General features: G+C 41.3%; 1 protein-coding gene across 1 annotated transcript; it reads right to left on the reverse strand.

The window, feature by feature from the left end:
- Positions 1-669: 669 nt before the first annotated feature.
- Positions 670-16,646, reverse strand: LOC124884236 (tubulin-specific chaperone cofactor E-like protein). The gene is made up of 9 exons (XM_047392032.1): positions 16,382-16,646; positions 12,336-12,515; positions 11,033-11,172; positions 10,512-10,693; positions 9,212-9,468; positions 7,529-7,655; positions 7,307-7,423; positions 7,102-7,213; positions 670-4,473 (listed from the first exon to the last, which is right to left on the reverse strand). The coding sequence occupies exons 1-9, from the start codon at positions 16,497-16,499 to the stop codon at positions 4,267-4,269; spliced, it is 1,440 nt and encodes a 479-aa protein (XP_047247988.1). The 5' UTR covers positions 16,500-16,646; the 3' UTR covers positions 670-4,266.
- Between the last annotated feature and the right edge of the window lie 8,170 nt (positions 16,647-24,816).

The raw sequence follows: 24,816 nt of genomic DNA on the forward strand, positions 1-24,816 counted from the left end.
ATTAGACTTTAACATATAAAATGTTTTTTAAAGAATCTTATCAGTTTAGTCCATATTAAGTATCACAGTTTTCATTCTTGTCTCAATCTTAACTGGAGCTGATGCTAAAAAAATGTCCTTTTTTACAAATAGAATAAAGGATTCCATTTATTTATTAACTGAGTTTTAAAGAACCAATGTCTATTGTAGAATAACAACTAAGTTTGACCAGTTAAACGTATTTGAACAGAAGATGTTTGAATGTAATTTCGATTCCCTAAAAACAGCAAAGGAGCCCCTTCCATTTTCTGCTGAATAGTATTATGTTTGTAAAGTGCTTAAACGGAACAATGCAGGGGGCGCCACACTCAGTTCCGACTGGAGGAAAAGAAAACTCATTTGGGCACAATTAACAGTACCGTTTTTCTCTGGGTGTTCGTGCCACCCCGACAGTGTTACACGCTGGGATATGAGCCGTTTAGCCCTCATCAAAAACCACCACTTCAGATGATTTAATGCTTCCTCACTGAGCCACAAGACAGGAATATTTCATTTTGCAGCTTAACAAATCATCTGTTTCTATAGCAGTAACAATGTTTCAGGAATCTGCTAAGTGGCTTGCTAAAGGAAAATCAATCGCACCAAACTCCTAAGGTCAAGGCTCCTGGTTTACAAGAAAGATGCCATATATTAAAATTAATGAATATTTTATATATTCCACATTATAATAACTTTAATTACATTAATAATAAGATACTGTTCAGTCTTTGATAAAAGTGTTTTTGTGCAGGACGGACAGCCAGGTGAAACACAGAACAGAACATTTCCAAAGTACAGGTCAGAGGTGTGTTTAAATGCATACAACTATGATCAGTATCTGTTCATGGACTGCTTACATGACACTTCGAAAATGTAAATAAACTAAGAATCAATAACAATTCCAAAAAAAAAAAAAAACTGAAGACACTACTATCCTGAGATATGTATTGTTTTGTCACATCAGTGCCATTTATTGAGCTAACACACATCTTTCTTTGCATTTCCAGCCTGCAACACACTTCAAGACAAGTTTGGAACAGTTCAGTTTAGAGCTCTTTGTAAATTGAAAGAAAAATGTGATTTTACACATGAAATCAACAGATTTTTGTAGTTTTATTTTGTTACAAAAGCTGCTTCTCTGACAGGCCAACCTTTCCATGTTTAACGTATATGCCAGGTTACAGAAGTGGTGGCATCTGGTTCCATTTTACTAACACCTACAATGCAGCCTTGTCTCACCTCCCTGGGTAGAAATGTGACCGAACTCACATGGTCGATATCATTAGGTGACCTGTTCAGATCGTCAAGTGACCACGGACCAATGTTGAATGGAATGGAGGGGAGGATGAGTGACTCAGATGACCTGATTCTTAATACAACTACATCCGATACTTCTCACCCATGAACAGAACTGAAGAAGCTTTTTGGATAAGAGGTGAAATGTCTTCAAGAAACAAAAAAATATATATATAATGTTTGCTTTTCATTCAAGAACTTAGGATTTTCAACAAAAACTCTCTTCACTGTGTTGTGAATTTCAATTCAGTCTCCTTTACTCTGATACCTTGAAATAAACTCAAGTGAAATCCACGGATCACCTAATTGTTAAATAGTCTTCACTGGTGTGTAATTTATTCACAGTATAACTCTAGCTGTTCTGTGAAGGCCTCCGAGGTTTGTTAGAGAAAATCAGTGAACAAACCGGATCAGGAAGACCAAAGAGCACAGTAGACAGGTGAGGGGAAAGGTTGTGAAGAAGTTTAAAGATTATAAAATAAGATCCCAAGGTCAGAACATCCTTTAAAAGACAATTCAATTCATCATTAGAAATCAAAATACAATATGGCACAACTACAAACCTCTGAAGACATGACCTGTACACTCCACAAACCTGGCTGATATGGAAGGCTAGCAAAAGATAAGCAGCTGTTAGAGGAAATTTATAAGAGATTTTGTTTTAAGATTTCAGCAAGCCATGTAGGAGACACAGCAAACATCTGGAAGAGGCTGGCCTGTTCAGATGTCACCAAAACTGAAATCTCTGGTCTATGTGCAAAACTCTGTGTGGTGAAAAATGAAAACTGGACATCATCATAAACACCATCCTCATGGTTTTTCTTGTAGCATCATGTGGTGGGTCAGCAGGGATGGGGAAGCTGGGTCAGAAGATGAGGGAAGATGACTAGAGTTAAGTACAACACAGCCCTAGCAAGAGGCTGAGGCTAAGGTTCACTTTCCAGCAGAACAATGTCCCCAAACATGCAGCCAAAGCTGTAATGGGGTGCCTTATTTCAAAGCATTCATGTATTAGAATGGCCTAGTCAAAGTCCAAATCTAAAATTGACAATCTGTAGCTAGATATAAAAATTGATGGTCATAGAGTCTTCATCCCATCTGACTGAACTACTTTTGCCAAGAAGAATGTTTAAAACTGGTAGCGATATACCCCAAAGATTTGCAGCTGTAACTGCAGTGAAAGGAGGTTCTGAATAGATATGCATGCCACAGTTTTCTGATTTTATAATAAAAAATTCTTCCACCTCACAAATATGTGCTACTTTGGTTTGCTCTATCACATGAAATCCCCCAAAAATGATTGTAGTTGAAACTTGGCAAAGTGTGTAAAAGTTCTGTAATACATCATCGATCGGCAATCTATAAGCAAAGTTCTTTCAGTTAAGGTGGGATTTGCAAATTTCTCATTTAACAGTCCAGAATATTATGGAATGACTATAGTGTTAGTGTGCAGGCCTAGGTTTTTTCAGACCAAAGAGGAAATGGAACATCCCACCCCCAAAATCTCAATTCAACCTCTGTGATGACAGCACTAATGCACAAAAGTACAGCAGAGATTTAAGAGCAATATCTGCATCTTTCCCTGGGTGGTCCACACATTTTTCATGCAGTGTCAAACACCATTCTGCATATTTTACAAAGGTTTGACTGAGGAAGAGGAAAGACTGACCCGAATCTAATCATGATCTGACCTAAAAAAGAAAATCTGTGGAGACATTCCAAACTGAATTTGTGAAGAGGTTGAAAACTCCTTACCGTTGTGCTCTTAAGACAAAAAAAACACCTGAATAACTTTACTGGTTGATTTTTAAACACCAGAACATCTCCACAGTGACTAAAATACTTGAAATGCATCTTTTGGAATGTGTTGCAGGCTTATGGACAAAAATGGAAACACATTTTAATAAGATGACGGTGATGAGACAAACTAACATTTCTCAGAATCCCTTTTTAATTGGTAAACAGAGATTGGCCTAAATTATAAAGGCTGATCAAAGATTGTCTTTTCAGTTATCTTTAGCAGTCATGTTTTGCCTTACAAGGAGGCCTGCAGGGTGCAGCATATAACGTCAAACATGAGAGCTGTTTTGCTTTAACCTGTGAGGATGTGTGTGTGAACACATTACAACTGAGGTTGTGTAATGACACATCAGATCTCAGTGTAATGTGAGAATGACTTTAAAATAATGTCTCATTTTTAACATTTGCAAGGTTAGATGTCTCCAGTTTGCAATCTTGTGGCTGAAGATTTGTTGTGCTAAATTAATATAACCCAGCTCTTTCTTATTGTCACCTAATAGGAAACTGATTTTACGCTTTTATTGTAATTTAAAAACACCAATCATAGACCATCAGCCTATATAAACTTCACAAATAAATAAACCCTTGCACCTTTATATTGATGTAAAAACATGATTAGATCATCCTCCATCAGAAATGGATCCGGTTTCATCCTTCATCCTGTGCCTGACATTTGTTTTGGGCAGTTGTCGAAGGCCAAAGTGCACCTGAGAGCAGCAGTCTGCCTCCACATGGCAAAAGGCTCTTGTTACCTAAATCAGGGTAGCTGTTGAGCAGGCGGGCAAGCGAGCAGTGCTGGGTATTTGCCAGTGAAGGTGCTTTGGTGGATGCCGCGTAATGAAAATGCAACAGAGTTTGGCTACAGTGCTTTCTTCTCTGCTAACACTGCAAACTGAATTCATGTTGCGCTCTTAGCCTTCGCTATGACAGATCTTGCATTATTGTTGAATTTCCAGCAAGGGCCAACCGGCAGCCCACCATAGTTAATTTTCCAGTCTCCAAGATGGCACTCATCCATTTACTGCATTTCTCCATTCCAAAAGGCAGGCCATCTTTGTTGTTTCAAAAGTGTTTTTAAGCAATATCAATTAAGCAATCAACATAATCCTAGATAATCAATTCCTTCTTATCAAGCTGTTGAACATTAGGCTTCTACTTGGTCTTGCGCACTACCAGTATTTCATCACCATCCTGGATGCTGTAGGAGTGGAGGGCCAGGGTGTTGTACTTCAACTCCTCTGGACCAAAGGGGCTGTTCTTGTCAATGTAGTAAAGCCTCATGCTGTTTGTGGAGAGTTGGACCACAGTTGTCAGCTGCTTCTTCAGCTCTCCGACAGTTTGGTCCAAACGGATGATCACCTGAAACAGAACCAAACAGAACCACAGATACACCAGTGATTGCAACACCATAAGCAAAATTTCAGTGAATAGGCAGACAAAAGATGACGTAGTCCTACAACTAAAGAGCATGAAATGGGCTAACCTAGCATGACTTAGCATCTTTGTTTAGGCCCAATTTGGATAGGAGCCACGGACTAAAAACGTCTTGGGAAGTACGAGTGATTTTTCAGCCCAGAAAAATATTTTTTGGTCTTAATAAAGACAAAGGCAAGCCAACTTTAAAGTGGAACTAAACCATATATGTAAAAGCATAACATGGACCCCAGAGAAATTATAAAAAAAATTCCACCATAGAGGGCGGTGCCAAGAGACACTGAGAGGGCGTGGCCAAGTGTGGGGATGAGTGGGTTAAGCAGGGGTGTGGTCAGGAGGACGAGGGAGAGTGGCAGCTTGCTTAATTTGATTGAAATTTAGCTATAATTTATTAAACATGGAGAGTGAGCGGTGCGATGCAGGTAATTTCACCACAGATAAATCTTTTGAGGTGGGGGATTTTTCACCTCCCTGGTCAGTGGAGGGTGGGGAGGCTTTATGGAGCCCAGCGGGCCTAGGCCTCATCAGTTCAAACCGCTGGCCCAAGGCGCTGACTCAGCGATGCCTGAAGCTACTACTGCCAAAGCAGTGGAGGACAGAATGGGTCCAGTTTCTGAGTGGTAAAATGATTTTGGCAGCATCAATGCTAACATGGACTAACATTCATAGCAGTAAAAAACTTTCAGAAAGTTTACATTTACATGTAGATTTATTAAGCATATGATAAAAGGTATAAAGCATGAAACGCTATGATTAGTTCTCGCAATTCCAACTCCTGACTCGCTACGGGGGGGGAGTGTGTCTGAGTGAGACGGTTTTATACCCGAACGCAGAGCTGTGATTAAGGCTACATTCACACTGCAGGTCTTAATGCACAAATCCAATTTTTTCAGGAATCTGATTTTCTGTGTGGTCGTTCACATTACTTTGAAAATGTTGCAGCTCCAAACTGACCCACATGCGTATAAGAACGTCGTCAAGCGCAGCACAACATTAAACACGCAGAAATAGGTGTGATGGTTTAAGTGCACAACAAAAGCCATTTATTGTCAGTGGGTGCTGCGTGGGAAACACGTGAATTAAAGGAGAGTGAAACTCTCCTTTAATATTGCAGAATTAAACAAGTTTACATGAAAATGTAAAAAACTGCACAGTAGCATGAATAAAGCAACCTCAAGGCCCAGTGTTCAAAAGTTTATCTGCAAAAAAAGTTGACTTGGGGTCTAGTTAAAATGTAAATGGCTATAAAATGATATCAAGCATGTCCAGTGTTTAGAGGGAAGCTTGTCCATAAGCTAAATCTGTTCTGAGTTGTGGAATTATTCAAATACGCCTACAGTGAACACTCATCCATAAACACGACAACATATACTGATGACCATGTGTCTGGAAAGAAAATTTAAATAATAATATATAATTGACAATACATTTTTACACATTTTAGGGTTTATTACCTTAGAAGATACGCTAAGTAACAAAAACAGGATATTATGATACACTACATTTGTACTCGGAAATCAACATTTCCGCATACCTGAAGAAGGAATTCAAACTTGGAAAGTCAGATGTTTCCATCCAACCCTGAGTTTAAAAACCCATATGCCCGCTGCAAGTACTAAATTAAGTGAAAGTTGTGGACATACACTAATTATACTGCACTTAATGGATTTAAATTTAATTACTCATGCGTATGATATTACTACACAATATTTATGTGTACACATTTTCCTTCAGTTTACTATGGCAGCCGGGAACTGACATGGGGGAAAAAAATATATAGCCTGTGCATGAAATACTAATTTGTTCCCACAACATACTAATGTGTGCCCATGAAATACTAATTTGTTCGCACGAAATATCAATTTGTGCCCACAAAGTACTGGTTTGTTCCCACGAAGCAGGCATCAAGTGACCTGTGTTGCAGGAGATGTGTAACTCATAAGTGATGGAGCTCAGCGTACGGTGGGTGTGTAAGTGTGTATGTGTGCATACGTGTGGTGGTGCTGTGTGCTGTTAGACTGGGACCACGAAGAAGAGTGCAGAGAGAAAAAAAGAGTGTGCGTGCGGTTGTGTGTTTTGGCAGTATGTACGACGGTGACCGAGGAGGAAGTTCAGCTGGCCACGGTACATTTAACGTGCAATCAGTACGCAGTACAGTTATTAAAATCTAAACGAAAACTCAGAGGGGACAGAGCCTTTAGTGTGGCTGCTCCCACCCTATGGAATGATCTCCCATTGCATATTAGACATGCTCCCTCGCCGTCCATTTTTAAAAGTCATCTGAAAGCGCACATTTATTCCTTGGCTTTTGGCGCAGTCTGAGACTTCTTGTTTTCATTGCTTTTACTTTGGTTTCTATTGTTTTGATCTTATTGTTGTTGTTTTTAACCCCGTCCTTTTAATTTGTTTTAAGTTTTAAATGTTAATTTGATTTATCTGTGAGGCACTTTGTTGCAGCAGTGGTTGTTTTAAAGTGTGTTATAAATAAAGTAGTAGTAGTATAAGTCAACATTCTAACTGTATTTTTCAGCGGTAAACAAGTGCCAAACTAACCTGCTCTACTTTCTCCTCATAGTGAACTTTGACCTGTGCCCGGCAGCGAGGTCTGAGATCAATCTCAGCGAGAGGCTCCAGCTTGCCGTACTTGGTTACCAGGGAATGGTATCTGAGGAGAGAAAGAGCAGTTTATTTATCTTACTGACACAACACATATCACTTTTGTAGCTATGATAAAACACAGGCAGGCCCTGCAGTTTACCTGTAAGGTTGCTCTTTCTCAGGGCAGTCTAGGTAGTGACGAATGAAGAACCTCTCTGCATCCTCTCGCTCGCTGTCAGTCACAACACTGCCGTTTAGATGGGATACTGAGGGAAGCCTGAAGAGGACCATGTAAACATTAGTAAGGTAAGCATTAGGAATATGTGACTAATGACATGCAAAGAGGACTTCATTTACTTTAAACCTCATTGATTAGACTCACTGTGCTATCATGAGGTTCCGGCGCTCTGCGTTAGTGTAAGCCTGCAGTAGGGGAATGCCCTGCAGCCGCACCTCCTCTAACTTTGGAAAGAAGTTCAGCTTCTCAATGTCTTCCCATCGGTTGAGATCTAGCAACACACACCAGAAGTTCAGTTACAATTTTTAACACGGTAGAGGTGAAATTTTGATGCAAAATCTGTATTGCAGGGTTTGAGGCAGTTAAACGCAGCAACAGCTTTTGTTTCCAGCAGAAGTGCTGAGAGGGAGCAGTGTATACATTTAATACATCCCCAAGTACTTTTAAGAATAAAATAAATAAAAACATTAATAGAGAAAACATTTTGGAAGTGTTACCATGTAACAGAGCAGCTTTTATCAAGTATCTGTGCATATTTTTCACCAACTTGAGGCAAATAAGCTGCGGCTAGCATAACCCAATTGAATTTTCTACTAACAGGCCTCTCGTGATGCTGCTGACCGGAAAGAAGGTAGACGTGGAATGGAAAAGCTGATACATCTACTGAGCTTTTTCACATTTTGTGGCATCACAACAAACTACGGTGTATTTTACCAGAAGTTTATGTAAGAAGGGTTAAAGGCAAAGCATGTTCATGTGTTAGACTGGCCCCAAGGCTAAACCTAAATCCAATTCTGAACCTGAGGCAGGACTTGAAAACGGATGTTCCCAGATGGTCTCGATCCAGTCTGAGAATTGCCCCTTAAAGAATCGCAGTTTTAATTGCAGCTAGAAGTTCAACAAAGTAAGTTCAACTCTGGAAGGCCTTTAATTGTTGTTAAATCGACCATCTACTTCTACTTCACAACTATGCACTGCTTCGTGTGGTGTTACAACAGAAGATGTGACAAAGTTAAAGACTTATAAATACTTCGGTAAAGCAGGGTATTTCTTACACAGTTTTCCATCATACGTTCTAACTGAGATGATCCTAATGGGTTTTCTGGTTTCCTCCAACAATTTAGACACGTATCTGTTAGGTTGACTGTGATCAGTGATGGTAATCTGGTATAACCAGAACACTATACAAAACAAATTAAAACCATAAAAAAATGTACCCTAGAAAAATGTTCTAAATGCTCCAAAGAGTTTCTGTGCAATCTGTTGATCTCTAAAAAACTATATTTAAAAGACGGTTTTACTTGCCCGTGAAGGTGCCTTGGTGGATGCCAATACTCCCCAAATCCCATGCACATCATCCCAGTGCAGTACAGTCTCCAAATATTGCATTTTTAGAAGAAATGTATTTGTCATCTGAATACAGAATGACTCTGTGAGGAAGAATGGCTTGCAGGTGCCAAACATGTCTGAAAAATGTGCAATCGGATACATGAATGAAGATAATTCATCTGAACAATTCACTGATGTTGTTTTTGTCCTTCTCCCTCCAAAACCATCTGTGAAAATAGATCCTCACTCATAGTTTCTGTAAATAGAAACACTAAAAAGCTATGTGGAGGGGATTGTAATCGAACAAAGGGACATGCTTGCTGTGCTAAATATATCTGCTGCGGTGATGCTGAAACCTCATTTTAAACCTCTACAATACCAAACCAAACCCCTCAGCTTAAACAACATCATTTTAAGAGATAGGACCATTATTAGAGACTAATTCACATTGTATGACATATACTGAATCTACACAAGCCCACAATGGGCCCCACTGACCTGAGTTGTTTAGGTTGATGCTGCGCAGGTTGGGGAAGAGCCGTGCCACGATATCCTTGTTGTCCTGAATAGAGGCCAAGTTGTTGTTGGCCATGATCAAAGTGTCCAGGCTGGGAAACATGGAGCCAAACTTGCATACTTCGGCCCAGTCATGGAGGCTGTTGTCGGTGATGTGAAGCAGGCGTAGGGTGGGGCAGGCCACGCTGGAGGAACTCACACTACTGTACTCATTAAGGCACAGGAACAGCTCCTCCAGCCTGCAGGAGAACACAGGGAGAACCCAGCTGGGGCTGAGGAAAATAAACACTGAGGGGAAAACCAGGGAGAGACATACAATGGATCTCACAAGTGTACACACTCCTAGTTTCTGGAGAACCTGTTCCCATAGATGCTGCCAAAAAGCTGCATTTTTCCTTATTCTACTTGTTTGATCGCAACAGATCTGGGAAGGATATGTTGTCATCGGTTTGTTGTGAAATTAGGAATGCCAGCTATTACCCTCAGGAAAGTGCTTCAAGGTGTCCCATGGTAGGAGGAACAAACATTGATTCATTCCCTATTGTATCCCACTGCTAAACTCTACAAAAGAAACAACACTGGAGACCGAACAGTCATCAAATAACTGTCGTATTTTATGCTGTTTTTGTCTACGATTTTGTGCTATCTTATCTACAGCTAGCTCAGAAACACACACTCCCCTTGTTGCCAACTGGCCCTTTTCCATTTTATTCCTTTTCACATCTTCCATGGCCTACATGAATGGTGCCTTTGTGCAAACTTCTAATTTTGGTTTGTATGTTCTCCAAGCATTCTCTTCAAATCAAAAAGATTTCTAAATAATACAAAATACAGAGTATTAGTAAGTACACAGTTATTCCACACTGTCCTCCTCTCCTTGACATTAATTTGAAGTAACTGTTCTATTGGATGTTTTGTTTGTGTAAAAAACAACCAACCAATCAAATTAAAAGCTACCCACAAACTAAAGAAATAACTAAAATCTAACCAACCAATTAACAAACCAAAACCAGCCAACCAACTAATCAACCAATCCCCTGCAACTAAGAACCAACCATTCGGCCAACTAAAAAACAACCAACAAATCAACCAGCCAAACCAATCTACTAACCAAAGACTAACCAACAAACCAATTAACAAATCCTCCAACCAATCAAAAATTAAAACTAATGAGCCCACTCAGTCAACCAGAAACCAACTAACCAGCTGATAACTCCCCAGGAGGGAACATTTATAGGGGTTGAACTTTATAACGTGGTTCTAGTGCAGCTCTTTTTCTTACACAGGAATTTTCTGGGTCAGCAGCATCACAGTATTCCAGGATATCTGGGTGTTGTTAAGAACGAGGCGTCGCACTCGTGAAAAGGCTTCAGCACATTGCGGCTCCAGAGAGGTTCCTGCCAGTGGGTTGGAGCTCAGGTTGAGGAACTCCAGATTGGGGATGCTTGATGTAATTTTACTGATCTGAAAAAAGCGTTAGTGGTCTTTTTAGTTTGATATCGAGGGTTTGAAAACGATGAATATAAAAATATATCACAATAAATTAGCACAAATACACTGGATGGCTGAGAACCTGCATAAATCTCCTTTTTTTCACATTTATGTAGCAACGTTGGAGATATTGTCAAGAAAAGAACACACCCTGCCTTTCAGATGTTTCCTGGTTTATATCAACTGATTCTACCAAACAAAAATCAACAAAACTCCCAAACATAAAGAACACAGAAATCTCTTAACCTAATTAGAAATGACTGATTTAATGCTACTCAACAGCCAGAAAGGATTGACACATTTCAATGTTACCTCATGCCAGTCTTGCAGGTTGTTGTGTGATAGGTCCAGCTCCATGACATGAGCACAAAAGGCAGCGATCTCAGCCTGGTTACCCGCCTTGCTGATCCCACAGTTATTCAGCACCAGCACACTGGGCAAGTTCAGACGGTCTGAAGTGACAGAGCAACATGTAATAATACGATGAAAGCAGCAACATGAATAGGTCTGGAAGTTCAGGATGAACACTTACAAGTTACAAGAACTCTGTTCAATCCATCATCTGAAAATGGAAAGAGTATGACACAGCTACAAGCCTACCAAGACATGACCATCCACTCTACTGAGCAGTCAGGCAACGACATCATTATTCTGAGAAGCAGCCAAGGTGGCTCCGGTAGAGCTGCAAAGATCCACAGCTTAGGTGAGAGAATCTGTTATCAGGACAACTATTAGTCGTACACTCATGGCTCAGCTCTAATGGAAGACTAGCAAGACATTGTTGAAGGTAAACCAAAAATAAGTCCTGTCTGAAGTTTGCCACAATGGGACACAGCAAACATGGGGAAGAAGGTGCTCTGCTCAGAGGAAACCACATGTATTCACACCAGCCACGTTTAGTCCACTTTTAATGGACCATAGTTAATTTCCCCACCTGTTCCAGACCTTTTGTGCAGATGTGAATACACTCAAGCAAACCTTGTTCCGGACCAAACAACTGGACCGAGACCCACCTTTTGAGGTGGTCTCCAAACGAACTAAGGTTCCAAACAGACTCTGGCACAATTCAATTCTGGTGTGAATGCGAACTGGCCTTGATCCAACCCAACTACAGAAAAAATAAGCCCTTTTGGAATTAACGAGCAAGGCATCATTGGAAAAATTAGCCCTTCAGTGTTGCTAACGCTACTACTACATGGATGCTACAATTAATGCACTGTGGACAGACCTGGAGCAATGAGGAGACACTGTACCTCCTCAATATTTAGGCAGATGGACACATAACCCAACTATTAGAGAAAACACACAATAAGCATGTTTAGCAAGAAAATGAATGAGAGGAGGTTCGAGCAGTCTCCCGAATATTGTGATCTAAAGGCATGAGACGCTTTAACAAGAGTTTACCTCCATTTTCAGGTCTGTCCCGCCCAAGTCAATTCTGTCCAATGGGAGCAACAATCATCACACAAGTATTGTGACAAATGGAACATTTGTCACAATACTTGTGCAGGAGTGGGGCCTAATCACAAGATAAAACTTGCTGCCAATAATGAAAAAACAATTCAACTTCATGAAAATACACTGCTAACAAGACAAATGTGATCTCTCATTATACCTTTCATGGGGGAACCCTGAAGACCAGCGGTGGGAACCACCACAACCCCCATCCCAGGCCCTCTGCGATACGGGAAGTTTTCTGGGCTGTACTTCTCATTGATCACCTCCACAAAAGAGCGACCCTCCCTGTCCTCTGGGGGCTCCATGGCGCCTTCCTGCTGAGCGGCCTCCTCTTCAGCTGTGGAGGTAAGGGTCTGTTAGGCGAAGTGTCACAACATCACAACATTTAATGTCCTTATCTCACAACACCTCTTCTCAAGGTTTTGTACGTATTGAACTTAATCATAATATTGAGTGACTAATTAAATAGTTAAAGCACTGGTTTTAAAAATGCAAAACAAAACAAAATTATAAAAGGAACTAAAGTAGCTGAACACTCGCCTAAGGTGGCCAACTGGGGGCAGGGTAGCTGGAGGAATACAGCCCAGCTCTAAACACATTAACACAGAGTCTTTCTACTAAAACCATAGCAATGAGGAAATAAAATCGGGAAAATGAAGCTGACTAAGCAGCCTATTCCTGGCAATTGGTACGCTGTATACTCGTACTCGTCGTCTTCCGCTTTATCCGGGACCGGGTCCTGGTGGCAGCAGGCTCAGCAGAGACACCCAGACGTCCCTCTCCCCAGACACCTCCGCCAGCTCCTCCAGGGGGAACCCCAAGGCTCCAAGGCCAGCCGAGAGACATAGTCCTTCCATCGTGTCTTGGGCCGTCCCCTGGGCCTCCTCCCGGTGGGACGTGCCTGGAACACCTCCCAAGGAAGGCGTCCAGGAGGCATCCGATATAGATGCCAGAGCCACCTCAACTGGCTCCTCTCAATGTGGAGGAGCAGCGGCTCTACTCTGAGCCCCTCCCGGATGGCCGATCTCCTCACCCTATCTCTAAGGGAGTGCCCGGCCACCCTACGGAGGAAGCTCATTTCAGCCGCTTGTATCCGGGATCTCGTTCTTTCGGTCATGACCCAAAGTTCATGGCCATAGGTGAGGGTAGGAACGTAGACCGACCGGTAATTGAGAGCTTTGCTTTTCGGCTCAGTTCTCTCTTCACCACAACGGACCGGCACAGCGCCCGCATTACTGCGGCAGCCGCACCGATCCGTCTGTCAATCTCCTGCTCCATTCTTCCCTCACTCATGAACAAGACCCCGAGATACTTAAACTCCTTCACTTGAGGCAGGAACTCCCCTCCAACTTGAAGAGAACAAGCCACCCTTTTCTGGTCGAGAACCATGGCCTCGGACTTGGAGGAGCTGATACTCATCCCACCTGGTTCACACTCGGCTGCGAACTGCCCCAGCGCATGCTGTAGGTCTTGGCTAGAGGGGGCCAGCAGGACCACGTCATCTGCAAAAAGAAGAGACGAAATCCACTGGTCCCCAAACCAGACCCCCTCCGGCCCTTGGCTGCGCCTAGAAATCCTGTCCATAAAAGTTATGAACAGGATCGGTGACAAAGGGCAGCCCTGCCGGAGTCCAACATGCACCGGGAACAGGTCCGACTTAGTGCCGGCAATGCGAACCAGACTCCTGCTCCGCTTGTACAGAGATTGGATGGCCCCTAACAAAGGGCCCCTGACTCCATACTCCTGGAGCACCCCCCACAGGGCATCACGAGGGACACAGTCGAATGCTTTCTCCAGGTCCACAAAACACATGTGGACCGGCTGGGCAAACTCCCAAGAACACTCGAGCACCCTGTAGAGGGTGTAGAGCTGGTCCAGTGTTCCACGGCTGGGACGAAAACCACACTGCTCCTCCTGAAGCCGAGGTTCTACTATCAGCCGGACTCTCCTCTCCAATACCCTGGCGTAGGCCTTACCAGGGAGGCTGAGGAGTGTGATCCCCCTGTAGTTGGAACACACCCCAATATGGTGTTCATTATGGACAATCCGTGACTAGCTCAGAAGTCCAATAACAAAACACCACTCGGATTCAGATCGGGGAGGCACCCCTTACAGGGACGCCAGGAAGGCCGGGTACTGCGCACTACCGCTCGGCCCGTAGGCCGAAACGACAGACAAAGACCTGTCCCCAACCCGAAGGCACAGGGTTGCGACCCTCTCATCCACCGGGGTAAACCCCAACATGAGACGGCTGAGCTGGGGGGCAACAAGCCAACCCACCCCAGCCCGCCGCCTCTCCCCGTGGGCCACTCCATAATAGAAGAGAGTCCAGCCCCTCTCAAGAAGATGGGTTCCAGAGCCCACGCTGTGCGTGGAGGCGAGCCCGACTATTTCCAGTCCATATCTCTCGACCTGCCGCACAGGCTCAGGCTCCTTCTCCCCCAGCGAAGTGACATTTCACATCCCTAGAGCCAGCCTAAGCATCCGGGGATCGGGCCGCCGAGGTCTCCACCTTCGTCCGGCGCCCAATCCTCTTTGCACCGGTCCCTCACGGTTCCCCCTGCAGGTGGTGGGCCCACTGGGGGATGGCCTCGCGTCTCTCGTTCAAGATTGGCCCGGCCAGGTCCCGCGAGGAGCAACCCAGCCACCAGGCACTCTCCGATGAGTCCCGACCCCAGGCCAGGCTCCAAGGTGAGAACCTGGCTCCGCCGTACCGGGCGACGTCACGTGCCTCGAGTTAATCGTCGTCATAAGGGGTTCTCGAACTGTTCTTTGTCTGACCCGTCACCTAGAGCCTGTTTGCCGTGGGAGACCCTACCAGGGGCATTTAAGCCCCAGACAACATAGCCACTAGGATCATTTGAGCACTCAAACCCCTCCACCACGTTCAAGGAGGGGCTGTATAATTCGCAGTAATTCTCTATAATATGCAAGATAGGATGAGTGTTTTGCAGTTTTTTAGTAAAGATGCAGGTTTGTGCATGCAAACAAGGAATTTGGCTTCCGTTCCACTTACTCTAAATGAGGACATTTGATAGGTAAATGTAACAGAAATGTTTTTGCAAATATGTATATTTACAATGTTTTTACAAAAAAAGAAAGAATTGTGCAAATATGCATGGTGTTGATCTGGGCACAGTGACTCAGGTGTTCATCAAAGAGACAGCCTGGTGAAAGAAACCAGGCAGGTTTTTGTTAACTTGAAAAATGTACATAAATTTATGAAAGTAATGGTGGAACAAAGTACGAGAAATAATTACATATTGCACTTGTTCCTTTTTACTTATATTTGTTTCGCAGGAAATTAAAAAGCAGATAGGAGACCATTAAAACTCTTTCACCTCTTAAAGCCTTTTTTAATCATTTTCTAACATCGTCCTTAGAATCTGTCAGATGTAGATGAAAGCAACTCTCAGGTACACCTGGAGCTTTGGGTAAAATGCTCTTTCAGCGACATAAGGGGGTTTTTAGTGTTAGCTTGACCAATAAAATGCATTTATACCTAAATTAATTTCTTTTTGTCTCATCATTGGATTTTATGTTTTAAATGGTTAGATCTCGGCTTTCTGATATAATTTCAGTCTTGTTCACAAGGAAGGAATTCTCAATAATCAAGAGTAGAAGCATGTCTTCCAGACATAACAACCAAGGTGATTTTCTGACCATTTTTCCTCACTCTACTGTCTTAAGTATCTCCTCTCTCTGTACAGTGCCAGATACATTTATTGTCGCTTTCTGGTAAAGATGTGTGAAAAGCACAATCATTGCATGTCCTGCTGAAATTTGTAAAACCTAATTTTGCTAAAAAAAAAACTCCTAACCTGATAGCCTGTACCTTCCCAGTTTACCCTGTCGGAAACCAGCCAACAATATGTTAGATTTTGTGCCGTAATGCTCTGTTATGTTAGGTGAATTTTATGAAATTTCTTTAAAACCTAGAAAAAACCATAGGTGGACCAAGCTAATCACAAAAGTTCTCATAATTAAAATGACCAGCATCTGTTTCACAATGCTTGGCAGGCAGAGCCTTACTGTGGAATTTGCTGCAGGGAAATATAAATTATGTATCAGTGTTGCATGAACAAAAAATTAAAGGATCATATTACAGTGTCTTATACCAAAATATAGGCTGTTGTAAATTGCATGGATAATCAATCCTGTGTGGGATCACAGAAACCTCTTCAGGGGATAAAGCCATCTTACCCGAGGAGACGTCTGTTCTGATGTGGCTGCAATCAGCGCTCACTGTTAGCTGCTGTTTCTGTACGGCTGACCTGTCAGAAACACCAGCAGGAGTCGGATTTATCTTAGATCTAATCATCTACACTGTTCATTCATTGGAAGCGCTACTACAACTGCGATTAACTAAATAAAAACCATAATGGAAAAACATCTCACTCCAGAGTGAATGGTAGGAGCAAGGGCAGGTTTGTGAAATAAAAACGCTGCTCCCTTTTTCGGACCAGATAAGGGAGGAGGATCACCACATGTCACTGCAGAAAAAACAAGGTCAAAGGTCAGTCGCTGCTCACTGACACGCACAGCAATAAAGAACATGCAACCAGAACAGTAGTGGTCCATTAGTGTTGTTGTGGGCAGGCTGATAAGAACGTCTTCATTCAGAAAGCTTTTCACACATTAAATACCTGCTTTTGTGTCGGTGACATTAAACCTTCAGTATGTGTTTTAATGAAATAAATCAGTTATAAAGAGACTGTGACTTGCTGAACATGAAACTAGCTTTGTTGATCTCCTTTATTAACCAAAATGTATCATTATTTCTTCAGCATGAATGTAAGATTTGCCTCAACTTCTAGTAAAAGTTGATAACCAGATCATAAATGCAAATGTTTCAGAAATATTGGCTTATAATTAAGCCTGCTAAATAAAAGTTGACCATTCACTATAGTAAATGTTTGCCTTGTCAGCAATAAAAACTTTCTGTCTTAATGTTCCTACAATTTGAAGTCCTTTTAAAAAGATGTCAGAGGAAGTGGAAGAGTTCCTATGGCTGTGTGGAGCACATGGTAATGCAGGGCTGCCCCTGCAAACACCGCTGTAGGAAAAATTTGATTAAAGTTGTTTAGAAACAAGTAAATTATACAAATGGATGTGCTCAAAAGAAATCTGGTCAGTTACCCTAAACCGTATGTGATGTCATAGGAGGCATATGAGTGTGGAGGCTTGTTTTTGGAAGAGTGTTTTGTGCGGTTGTGTTTAAAATCCGATCATGACATGTTACTCTCAGGGTGCTCCAAAGTGAGGTTACAGAAAAATATGGCTAATAACTTTTAAGAGAAAAGGTAAAAAAAAAGAGAAAGGTAAAAAAAAAATGTATTAACGTCTAAAAGAAAAAAAAGTAAAGGGATAAAAATAACCATCAAAACAAGCAAAAAAAAGAGACATTTAAAAGAGAAGGAAATATCAATGATTTATAATATATTTAATAAATAAGTCAGAATTCTGATCTAGGAATAATGACCCACCACACTATAATCCGGTTCCAAGCTCGCAAACTAGTGGCACTTGTTTTTTTTTTGTAGTTGGTGACCAGACTAACTATGGTTTTAAATAGAAGCCAATAACAATATAATGAAGAAACCTGCCTGCAAACAGAGGTAAGGTACAGTACAGTGTGCCCCAATGATAAAATGTAATACAAATCAACAGCCATACTGGATTTTAAAGTCATGGTTAAGTGAGAAAGATCACGCGTATAAAATGTAGTGATTTCCATAACTGAGAAAGAAGAGGAACAGAATAATACAAGGAAACAGGCTCAGATTTATCCGTAGTTATTAAATTGGTCTTTTAATGGTGCGTTCAAGTTCAACACGGAAGTCGGACTTACCAAATCGGTAAAGTCTATTAAAGTGGAATCCCCTCTTTCCTGTGTTTGATTTACCACGGAAGTCGGAACATGGATTTCGGCTTGACGTCACACACACCTTGAACTCTTAATATTGTAAATGCTTACAGATCTATGAGGGACTGATTTAAGGAGAAACTGTTAGAAGGTCAAAAATATTTTTTCTGTGTCATTCATTGATCTGTAAAAAATTACAGCATGAAGACCATATGGAGGAACTGCATCTGGAACACAGTTCAAGTTGGGTGCGACGTCAAACCGAAATCCGAGCTCCGAGGTAAATCAAACCGAAGTTAGGAATTTCTACTTCAATGGACTTTACCGATATAAATTTGGAAACTCCCGAGTTTTGAGTTCAACTTGAACGCACCATAAAATAACCACTTGGCAACCACGGATAAATCTGAGAAAAAAGTTACAGACTTAAAAGTGTATGAGCAGTTTCTTCGAAAATAACCATGCCGATCCGATGTAGACACTTTACTGAAATCACCGACGCGTTATATTTGCGTTGTCACGTCATAAAACGGATTCAAAGGCCCGCCGAATATAAAATCGACTGACTTCTTAAAGGAATATCGCGCTTTAAAGTAGAACCATGGCGAACCTATAATAACAGCTTCCATTAACAGTGTAACACAAACTGAAAAATAACTATACTAGACAGACAACAAAACTGTACATCCTGCCTGTGAATGACCGTTAAAGCCCAGTCCACAATGAGAATCACCATCCTGACCCCCAGCAGCAGCAAAGGCGGCAGCAGCTCGATGGAGAACAGATGGCAACCGTCTAAACACGGTGTCAATGTCCTCCATGAGGATGATGATGCGCCCTGACTTTGGCTCAGACACCGACGCGGTGGTGGGTGGTCGCACTACGTACCTTTACTGTCTACACTGGATTCCCCTTGTTGATGAAAACAAACCAGCTGTCATTTGGTCTCCCTTACATCCAGGAAGTGACGTCATTCTACCGACGGCCTTTTTCCCGTTTTTTTTTTTTTTGTCCTCTATAATCTAATAACTTCCCTATTAGTGGAAAACGTTGAAGCCTTTTCTTTTGTGAGCTAGGTTTATTGGATGCCTTCAAAGAAATCCAGAAAGAATTTAGTAAGTTTAAAAAAATAATTATGGTGATATTTTCACTGATGGGGAACCTTTCAATAAAGATAGAGGCAAATTATAATCTTAAAATGGAAAAGGTACAATTCAACAGCCAATTCAAGGTATTTGTCTTTTATTAACCACGTTTTTTAAAATTTAATTTTCTTTTCCACAAACCCTCAGTGACTTTTACTCAGAAGCAGACTTGGGTGCACTAATCATTAACCATGGCTGAATACAGCAACCGTTTTCAAAGGAGGGGGAGACCCATATCTGGTTGTTTTGCTGAGGAAATATTAAAAAGATTTTCTATTCCAAGATGATAGAAAAAAATCTACTCACAAAATTTAGTACATTATATACCTTTCTTTTAATGAGGCGAACATGCAAGACGCTTTTTATATTCTAGATCTGCAATAATTTACAAATCCCTTTCTACTAAACTCAGAATACTTTTTTAGTTCCTTTAAAATATCACAATATTGTTGAGCAGGAAAAACGATCACATTATTATTTCTGTATATTTATTAAAAATAAATACCTAAAATATTTTCTACTGTGTGGTCCTGCGTGGACACTCAAAGCATATTCATGTGTTAGAATGGCCCAAGTCCAGATCAAAGCCTTAATGAGAATCTTTGACCAGACTTGAAAATGGATGTTCTCAGATGTTGTCCATCTAGAATGACTGAGTCTGAGGCATCTTGCAAAGAGGAATGGCCTAAATGTTCAGTCCTTGTGCAAAGCTGCTAGATACACCCCAAAGACTTGCAGCTGTAACTGCAGCAAAAAAGTGGTTCTATGAAATCAGATATCATATTCCTTCCACTTCATGATTATGCCCTACTTTGCATTGGTCAATGAAATACGTTCATAATAAAATGCATTAAAATATGCAGTTACAATGTGACAAAAGTTCAACTATTTGAAGTACTTCTGCAAGGCGCTGCATCACTGTGGCCTTGCAGCCAGCAGGGTTAAATCTCTGAGCCTCAGGATGTTAATGAGAATTTAAGTGGGTTTAGTAAAAAGATGGATGGTGACACAATGTAACTCTGCCATATAAATTTAGCTTAATGAGTTGTTCTAGTCCCCCGTGACAAGCACCTACATGACTTTACTTGTTAAAACATCAGTTGCTTTTGAGGTTTTCTGAATTAAAAATAAATTTGACTGAATATATGGGGTCCAAATTGTTTATAGTTACACCAGATAAAGAACACTTCAACGTACAACCTACGTTAAGTTCACACCAGATGTCGGTAACAACCCAAGTAATGTGTGAACAAGTGGAATGGCACAAAGAATAAGTACTGAACACACGGCAAAAAGGGTGCTCAAAAAAGCCAAAACTATTGAAGTTTCTAAGCAAAACAAAAGGCCCAAAAACTCATAACTGGTTCAAGAAAAATTAAGTAAAACTACAAGAATGACCCGGTCAATTATCTGGCTTGTATCCAAATGAAAATATATGGAGAAAACTGAAGATCAGAATTGCTGAGGGGCTCATAGAGTTTGCTTCCCCAGTTTACATCTGTATTGTGGATCTGGAGAAGGCTTACGACCGTGTCCCATAAGGTATGTTGGTGGGGCTGCTGCAGGAGTATAGGGTAGCTTTTAAGCGATATGTGATCCTTGTACATCAAAAGCAAAAGCTGTTTCTGCATTTTTGTCACCAAGTTGAGATTGTTGCCAGTTCGGGTTAAACTCTGTTTGGGCTGCACCTTGTCATCAATCCTGTTTGTGCTGTTCATGGACTTGATCTCAAGGCGTAGTCGTGGAAGGGGTGGTGTTTGGTTTGAGAACCTCATATTTGCTGTTTGCAGTTGATGTGGTTCAGTTGGCTTTTTCAAGCCATGGCCTTCAGCGTGCACTGGAGTTATTCACTGCTGAGAGTGAAGCGGCTGGGAAGAGAGTTAATTCCTTTAAGTCTGAGGCCATGGTTCTCAACAGGAAAAAGGTGGACTGCTCTCTCTGGGTCAGTCTTTGCCTCAAGTGGAGGGCTTTAAGCATCTTGGTGTGTTGTTGACTAGTGATGGAAGGATTTAGGGGCAGTAAGGCAGTAATGTGGGTACAACTCCAGTCTGTTGTAGTGAAGAAAAGCTGAGCCAAAGCTCTTGATTTACCAGTCCATCTAGGTTCTGACTCTCACCTACGGTCATGAGATATGGATCTACAAGGCGATAATGAATACACTGTGTCCAAAATGAGCATCCTCTGTAATGCAGGGAGATTCAGCCGTAGCAATAAGTTGAGGAGCTCTGTTTTTTTCCAGTTATTTATGATTATTAAGCAAGGGTAACTCTAATATCAAAAAGTAACAATGAAAATAAATGTAATATATACATATATATATATATATATATATATATATATATATATATATATATATATACATATATATATATATATATATATATATATATATATATATATATATATATATATATATACAGTATATACCCACTTTAAACCAGGCATTACTTTAGATATTGTTCCAACAAAAACATGTTAACTGAGAAGATATTTACATTTCTGTTATTTGCATGCACAGCTTTAATCCCTTCATCTCCAAACTTGCCCCTGAAAAATCTGTTTTTTGAAGGCATGGAAAGCCATGGCCCTTAGCCCTTTCTATCACCACAGTGGGTTTTAACCTTTGGTGTCCTGTCTGACAAATATCATATTTTTATCATAGTTTTGAACACAGGCTATTTTACAATACAGGCATCTGTCTGAATGTCATGCAGACATCCTGATTTATTTAATAACATCCTAAATATGATCACCCGTAAAAGCAGCTATTCAGACACACAAACATATCCTCCAAACAGTGTGTTTGGTTCAGAAATTTATTGACGGCCCATAAGTGAACCAGTGTCTGTAAGATGAGGGAAGAGACAGAGAGCAGCTGCCTGTAATCAGACTGCATGCATCAGATCAAACAGAAGAAAGACTCCGCTAAATTTGCGGAGCACGAATATCCAATATCTAACCTGAAACTAATTTCACCGTGGTCAGAAATCTGTGGTTTTGCGCTTTAAAGTCTTATCTTCATTACGGAACATAGCCATAATTGTAACTTCTTCTGGCAAACTTTGGAGCTTTACCAGTCCAGACAGTGATGGCTCTATTTTCCTTAGAGCTAAAGTGGATTGAAAAGTTGAAGCTAATCTTGCAGACTGATACAACTGGTGGACTCAACATAGCTTCACATAGAAACATAGATGTTCAGCTGGACAAAACGGCACCAAACACAACAATGGTTTCCTGTGAAATTACAGATTCCATATTGCCTGACAGTATTCTAATCCACCAATGTGAACAATTTCAGTTTGAGTTGGTTAAAAATAATAAGTCAGGGTTAGGGTTAGTGGTGAGTAGTAGTAGTGTGTTAGCAGCAAGAGCAGTAGTATTAGTCATATAATTAAAATTTTAATATTAACAAATGTAACAACTGCCTGTTATTAAATTAAGTCAGTCAAATTACAGACTGCAGCCTGAACACTCAGATGTAGCAGTCAGAATTTATGATACATTTATATTTTATTAAATGGGACATATTGGGTACAACACAAAGTATTGTCCTTTCATTGGCCATGTTCTTTTTTGCTTTTATTTTAAAACATACTAAGCAGGGCCACAAACATACAGCAACTTTTTAGTCAAAAACGTTAGGTTAGGAAACTTATTTTTTACTTTGTTTCATTTCTGATTCTGATTCTGATTAAATATTGCACGATTAATTTATTGCTGGATTTATTGCCCCTCCTGTTTCCGTACTTACCCTCTCTGGACTCACTCAGTTCATCCAACTGAAAATGTTCCGTTCCCACCCCTCTCCTGTCACTTTTGGCGTACCCCAGGGAACTGTCCTGAAGCTTCTTTTTATTATTTGTCTCGTTCGCTTCGGTTCCATCTTCCGCCATTTCAATATCCAGTTTCACTGCTGCGTGGATGACACCCAGCTCTACCTCTCCTGCAAACCACCTGCCACACTACCCCTTCCCATCTTTCCTCTTGCCTCTCTGTTATCAACTCCTGGTTCAAAACAAACTTTCTTAAATGTAATTCAGATAAAACTGAAATTTTCTTAATTGGTACCAAATGCATCCTCTCTAAAACCAGTAACTTTTTTCTGACCATTGACAATTGCTCAATCACCCCCTCCCTTCAGGTAAAGAGTCTGGGTGTCATCCTCAACAGTACTCTCCTTTCAATCTCATATTAATAATATTATCTGGCCTGCTTCCGTCCCTCCCTCAGCCCCCTCACTCCACTTCTGTGCTTATTCATAGCCTGGTCACCTGCCGTCATGACTACTGTACTTCTCTCCTCTACGGTCTTCCACAAAAATCCCTCCATGAACTTCAAATGGTTCAGAACTCTGCGGTCCGTATCATTACCTAAACCCCCTCCTACCACCATTAATTTCCATATAACAACTACATTGGCTCCCCATCGAATCCAGAATAAAATTTAAACTACTCCTTATTACATTCAAGGCCATCTACAACCCTGCCCCACCTTACTTGTCACAGCTCCTCCACTTTCATATGGCCTCCGGCTACCTCAGATCTTCTGCATCCATTCACCTCTGTTTCCTCTGTACTCCTCAGCACCATGGGGGGGGCAGAGGCTTCTCTTACTCTGCCCCCCCAGCTCTGGAATCTACTGCCACCCGATATCCGTAATATATATATATATATATTTCTGAAAATCCGCCTCAAAATTCACATTTTTAAATCTGCATAGTCCCTGTAATATCTTACTTAATCTGCTTGTGTTTTGTTGGTTTTTTGTGCTTTGTTTGCTGTTTTTGACTTGTCATGTACAGTGCCTAGTGTTATAAAAGGTGCTTTAAAATAAAATGTATTATTATTATTGTCCAGGCAAAAAGCCTTGTATTATCTTGGCAGTCCTGTCGAATTGACTTTTGAATTGGCAGCTAGTGGCAGGTGGGGGCAGAGCTTAGCTATAAAGTGTAAAATAGAGCTACCTTTAACACTTTGCTGTGCTCTTTGGTGACTGAATTATAATCTCACAGAGCTCCTGGGTGGTCATATCACTGATTCTGTGCACATGTTTGGCTTGTGTCTGCTCTATTCCTTCTTCCAGGGTGTGACCAGCAGGTGCAGCCACCGCAGCTGCAGTTCTTTAAGACTCATCAGGAGGTGCTTAAAGAGGGCCTGGATCCCCAGAATAGACACACCAGATCATTTGCTCTCATGAGCGGTAATCAGGCTCGTGTGTTTTTCTTCCTGATCCAAGTTTGATCATCTTTTGTCCTCCAAAGAATCTCCTGAAGACATCTTGAAAGCCTTGAAAAACCCGGAAAACTCTGGTGTCTACTGGGGAACCATTGCCCAGACCTTCTTCCTGATTTCACGGCTGCAGCTTAAATGGTGCTCAAACAGAAATCCTCACAATCATTGCTTCATTTCTCACCTGCCTGTCCACCCTCCTCCACTCCTCGGATTCCATCTGTGAAAAGAGAGAGACTATCTTCACAACCCAAACTCCCCTCGGTCATCCTTCACTTCAAGACTAATAAGAACCTCTCTTCATTCACACAGTACTGTCATTACATCCAAACCCCTGGATGTAATGACGCCTGGAGACCTGTCTCAAGTCCGACTGGTCGCTTTATCTTGAATCTTGTT

Source organism: Girardinichthys multiradiatus, chromosome 18, assembly GCF_021462225.1.
Source record: "Girardinichthys multiradiatus isolate DD_20200921_A chromosome 18, DD_fGirMul_XY1, whole genome shotgun sequence".
In the NCBI taxonomy this organism is placed as follows: domain Eukaryota; kingdom Metazoa; phylum Chordata; class Actinopteri; order Cyprinodontiformes; family Goodeidae; genus Girardinichthys; species Girardinichthys multiradiatus.